General features: G+C 47.0%; 1 protein-coding gene across 2 annotated transcripts in view; it reads right to left on the bottom strand.

Annotated features, from left to right (window-relative positions):
* The window catches only part of Trim24 (tripartite motif containing 24), a 99,779-nt gene extending 95,921 nt beyond the window's left edge, over positions 1-3,858 (bottom strand). The window contains exon 1 of one of the 2 annotated variants that reach the window (XM_028768366.1): positions 3,393-3,858. In XM_028768366.1, coding sequence (XP_028624199.1) covers positions 3,393-3,747 — 355 coding nt within the window. In that variant the 5' untranslated portion in view covers positions 3,748-3,858. The remainder of the gene's footprint in view (positions 1-3,392) is intronic. The other variant, XM_028768365.1, reaches the window with a different exon arrangement.
* Between the last annotated feature and the right edge of the window lie 1,533 nt (positions 3,859-5,391).

The following is a 5,391-nucleotide window of genomic DNA, read 5'->3' as shown; positions in this document are numbered from 1 at the left end:
AAAAAAAAAAAAAATTAAAAAAAAAAAAAAAAAAAAAAAAAGAAATTTCTTCTGGAAATCTTAGGTTTAGACTGTTTCTAGCTTTGCGGTCTGGCTGCCTTCACACCATAAAAATTTAAAAGCCATTTTTATTTCCTCAGACAAAGGGATGGGAGGAAAGCCATACCCAAGCTTTAGGAATACATGGCCTGAACTGAGCCCAGAGCATTTCTAACTCCCTAGGCCTAAGCCTGGAAGCTTCTAGCCTCCGTTCAACCTAAATTTCTTCAAGTCTGGACCTTGAAGCCTTAGGCTTCTGGCCTCTGTCTGCTATCCTAGGCCTATAATGTTTCAGCTGCTGAAACTTGCTGATGAATAAATTCATCCTTTCTAGCTTTTTTCTGAAGCTTTTTCTGGATGACTGCTAGTTCAATTCAGCTGTTCTAGCTTAAATTCATTTCCAAGCTAACTGATTCAAATTGGCTTCTCTTGGCTTCTGACTGAATTTCTCTGTTTAGAAAGACTACCTCTAAACTTCATAAACTGAAGTGCATTGAACTGAACTGAATTCAATCCCCTCTCTTCCTCACTCTTCTTTAAGTAACCTTTCTTTACTGTCTCTTCTTGTGAGAGTTGGGTTGTATCCTATCTCTGACTTATCACTTTGTCTGCCTCTCAATTAGAGATCATTGTTTGGGATTAAAAGTGGTGTACTAAAGATGTGTCTGTATTTCAGCCAGAAGGATCATAAGTATGTACTTACGGCCTGTCTATATTCCAGCCAGAGGAATTAAATAAAGGTGTTTGATGTGTCTACATTCCAGCTGGATCTTATCCTTGGATGTGATTGATTCCTTGCCAGAGCACCCATGTTGCTGGATTAAAATTCCTCTACAACAGTTAAAGTGTCTCAAATTCTGACAAAGGTATTAATTGGAAATTGCATTGAACGTATAGAACAGAGCCCAGGTCAGGCAAAAAGGATGAATAAAACTCTTTAGGAGACTTTGATTAAATTAGTACTGGAAACTGGCAAGAGTTATGCCAACTTCCTCTCCTGCTCAGTACCCAATGTACTCCTTACCAGGAGGGGATTACTCCTTTTTGAAATTATGTTTGGGAGACCATTTCCCATCCTCCCCAAACTACAAGCTATTCACCAAGAAAAAATGTCTACTCATTCCCTTCTCAAGTCCTCACAGGCTTAGCAGAAACTTGCCACAGCATTGACTAGACTGTGAAAGGAATCCTGCCCACTCCCACCTCTGATCCAGCTAATGGTTGAACCCTGCATTCTCAACTGGATGCGCAACATATCAAACAGAGAATAAACTTAGTTAAGCTTCTAATCCTTAGAACCAACCATGCCCTCAGAACAGCACAAGTCAACTATTTGACTCTTGCCCATAGAACCAATTAGATTATATGACAGGGCAAGACAGTGCAAAGGTTCCTCTATCTTATATTTTTGGTGAGACCACTTTAGGTTTGACTAAAGTTTGGCTTCCCTGATGGAGAATCTTGTGGAAAATTAGCAAAATCTAAGAACCCAAAGTCAAGATGCTCTAGCTAATTTATCTTGGCTTCTCTTAAATTGGCTACTTGTGCAAACCTTCCCCTTCAGTTAACTGCTTATCTTAGCTTCTGTTAAACTGCTTGCTTGCACAAAACCTCCAGCTTGCAATTTCATAGCAAGATAACAGGATGTGGCTTTTGCCTGAAAGCCCCTTGCAAGGCAGTGGTGGTGCGCAACTTTAATCCCAGCACTAGGGAGGCAGAGGCAGGTGGATCTCTGACTTCTAGGTGAGCCTGATCTACAGAGCAAACTTCAGTACAGCCAGAACTGTTATACAGAGAAACACTTATTTCAAACAAAACAAAAACAACAAACAACAAAAAACAAAACAAGACAAAAAAAGCCCCTTGCTCTAAAGATCTGGTGGGGTTTTTTTGGTTTGGTTTCTCGAGACAGGGTTTCTCTGTGTAGCCCTGGCTGTCCTGGAACTCACTCTGTAGACCAGGCTAGCCTCGACCTCTCGAACTCAGAAATCCGCCTGCCTCTGCCTCCCAAGTGCTGGGATTAAAGGCAAGATCTAAGGTTCTTAAATCTTAGTGCTGCCACCCTTTAATACACACTTCCTTGTGTTGTGGTGACCCGCCAACCATAAAATTATTTTCTTTGGTACATCATAATGGCAATTTTGCTACTGTTATGAATCATAATGTAAATATCTAGTATGCAAGATATCTGATACGTGACCCCTGTGAAAGGTTCATTCCACCCTCTCAAGGGATCTGGATACAGGTTGAAAACCACTGGATTATATTTGCATACTGGATATTTGAGTGTAAACCAGCTGGCTGGAATACTTTCATTTGGCTATAGACTGAATGGTCTCTCTTTGGTGGGCTTCCCATAACAATAGAGACCCACGGAAAATAGTTTCCTATGTCTAAAGACTGCTGTAAGATAGAGGTAAGTGCATCTAAGCCAACAATCCAAGCCAGCAATCGCATCCTGACCTAATGTAATTATTTAACAAATCAACTCAAAACAGTTATTCCCTTTAAAAGAGATGTTAAAAGTGACTGGTCAGCAGCTCATGCCCGTTATCTTTACTCTGAAGAGGCCGAGGCGGGAAGATTGCCAGTTGTGGACAAGTCTGGGCTGCTACATAAGCCAAACAAAACATATAAACAAACAAAAAACCACGAAGCAATAGAAAAAAGATTTCCCTTCCTCAGTTACTTCGTACTTTAAAGACGTCAATTTGCCCAAATATTTGCAGTATTAAAAGTTAAAATTCAAGCGTTCTCCCAGAAATAATTACTGCACTTCAAATCACTTTAAATGCTTTAAACCTGTTAACATAAGCAATGGAAACTACCTGTCAAAAACTAATTATCCAATAACACCACAAAAGAGAAAGTAACTTCCAACTACTGTGTACAAAACACTTTGGAAGTCTATTTACTTTCTATCCTTTATCGAATCGTTCAAAATAAAATCTCCGAAAGCAGCAGACAACAAAACTCCGTCTCCCGGTTCCTTTGTCCCCAACGGAGGGGATAGAAAGGAAACTCATTAAGGTAAAAAGCCCGGAACGCACGAAATTCGAAACAGACGGCAGCCAATCTGCAATTAATCATCAAAGAAAATCCCCATCACTTCATCTCCATCCCTCCCTTCCCCTCTCCGGCTCGCATAACCCGGGTGTACACGAGCTGATCCGGATCGTATGCACCCGGACAAAGCTTCGCGGAGACAGCGGGGAGCTGCTAACTCGCCACAACAGTCAGAGCTCCGCAAAAGTGAGGGACTGCCGAGTCGCTCAGCCAGCACGGGCCCATTTCACCCCCTCCCCAGCCGCGTGACAGCGGGTCGCGCCCGCCACCTCGCGGACCCCTCTTACCTTGGGTGGCGAATGGCGAAGGACCACCGGCCGGAGAGCCCGGGGCGGGGGCGGGGACGGGCGCGGGTGGAGGGGTCTCTGCTGAGCCCAGCGCCGGCGCCGTCAGCATGAGATAGCGCTGGGGCGCGGGCAAGCAGCGTTGGCAGAACGAGTGCAGGCAGGGCAGCAGCTTGGGCACCCGGCTCTGGATGTTCTGGTGGCACACGGCGCAAGTGTCCAACAGGTTGAGCCGGGACGCCTCGCCGCCGCTCTCCGAGTCCGGGCCCTGCCGGCTCTCGGCCTCATTCTCTCCGCTCGGCGGCGCCGCTGCGGGGGCCCCGGCCGGAGCCGCCGCCTTCTCCATAGCCACCTCCATTGTCCTGCGGCCGCCGCCGGGGAAGCGGGAGCGCGCTCACCGCCCGCCGCCCCCGACGACCTCCGCAGCCGCCGCCTCCCGCTTCTCCTCCGAGGCCGCGCGGACTCGCGGAGGGAGCGCAGAGAGGAAGCCACCTCCCGAGTGGCGCGGCCGGAAGACGCGGAGCTGTCAACGGGGACCGGTTCCTGCACCGCGACGCCGCCGCGCGGGCCGCCAGGCAAACCGCCACCGAGACGCTCGATTCCGCCCAGCGCGCCCGCCCGCGCCGAGCAGCCTTTCTCTCGGGCCCCTTGGACCACCGAGGGCCCCGCCCCCACCTCCCTCTCCCAGCAACCGCGGCGACTGCAAGCTGAGCGCCATCCAATGACCGCCGCGCCTGCCCAGGGGGCGGGGCCTGCGGGAGCCCGCGAGGCTCGGACGGCCCCCGCGGGAGGCTGGGAGTGGGCGGGGCTAGCCCCGCTCCGGACGCGAGGACCGCGGCCGCTGATTGGCTCGCTGTGTGTGTCTCTCTTCTGAAGATCGTAAAGGAATCGTTTGTTAAGGAGCCAGAGCAGGCATCGGGTTCCGCCCGCCGCTATGGCCCCGCCCGAGGGGCGGGGATATAACTCATCTACCCAACCTGATTAATTAAGAAAACTGCTTGGAAAACTGCTTTTACTACTGGAGACTTGCTTGAATGGGGAAAGGAGTAAGATCGTGGGAGGGCCAAGGGAGGATGAAGTAAATTACACGAAAATGAGAAAAGAACCAAAACGGCGTTGTATGAGCCCACATTGTGTGAAAGGGGGAGTGTACAGGCAGCTTGAATGTTTTTGTGGCTTGAATTTATCTCTGTGATGAATTAATAAGCGTGATGTACAGGGGGAAAATTACAAATTTGTCAGAACTCTTAAAAACCTCAATGGAAAAAGGTGAAATTAAGTTTGCTTCTTAAATGAATAAAAGCAGTTCATTTTTTGGAGGACTAAATAAACGATCTGCAAGTGTCTTAAGTACGTGAATATTAAACTCGATTTTTAAAAACTCAGATGTGGTACACACCTATACTCCTAATACTCCAGAGGCAAAGGAAGGAGAATCACTACAAATTCAAGATTATTCTAGGTTTTAGTCAGTGTCAAACCCTGTCTCAAAAGGGGGAGGAAGAGGAAAAAAAATCTCAATTTTGATTTTAGAGTTTCAGTATTATATGTCATGTCTTCCTTTTCCTGTGCTTGTTACCGGAAATTCTGGGGAGTCCCATGGGAATTGCCACCTGTTACTAGGGAAATCAGAGTCCCCTCTTGAGATTCTTAGTCTCATTAGTAAAAGAATTTAAGAAGAGTCTCAAAAGAAGCTGGAGGAAATTTTATTAGAGTTAAAAAATAAAAAAATAAAAAATAAATTAAAAAAACAAAACAAAACAATGCAGGCAAGCTGTAAATCTCGGCAGCTGCCCAGGGCAAGATGGGGAAGTGGAAGAGATGCCATGCCATTTGTGTTAGACAGACATAGAGGGCAGCCGTATGGTTACAGCAGCCGCAGCCACGTGGAGGGGAGCTTTAGAGAAAGGAAGGAAGCCCACACTATCAGAGAATGTGTATTAGTCCAGCACCCAAAAGAAAAGAGAAGACAAAGGGTTGAGCGTTTCTGAGACAGGAATAT

The sequence above is a fragment of the Grammomys surdaster genome, unplaced genomic scaffold (assembly GCF_004785775.1).
Source record: "Grammomys surdaster isolate TR1022 unplaced genomic scaffold, NIH_TR_1.0 186, whole genome shotgun sequence".
NCBI lineage: Eukaryota > Metazoa > Chordata > Mammalia > Rodentia > Muridae > Grammomys > Grammomys surdaster.
The sequence above is the reverse complement of the archived record's forward strand: the minus strand, read 5'-3'. Positions and strand labels throughout refer to the sequence as shown.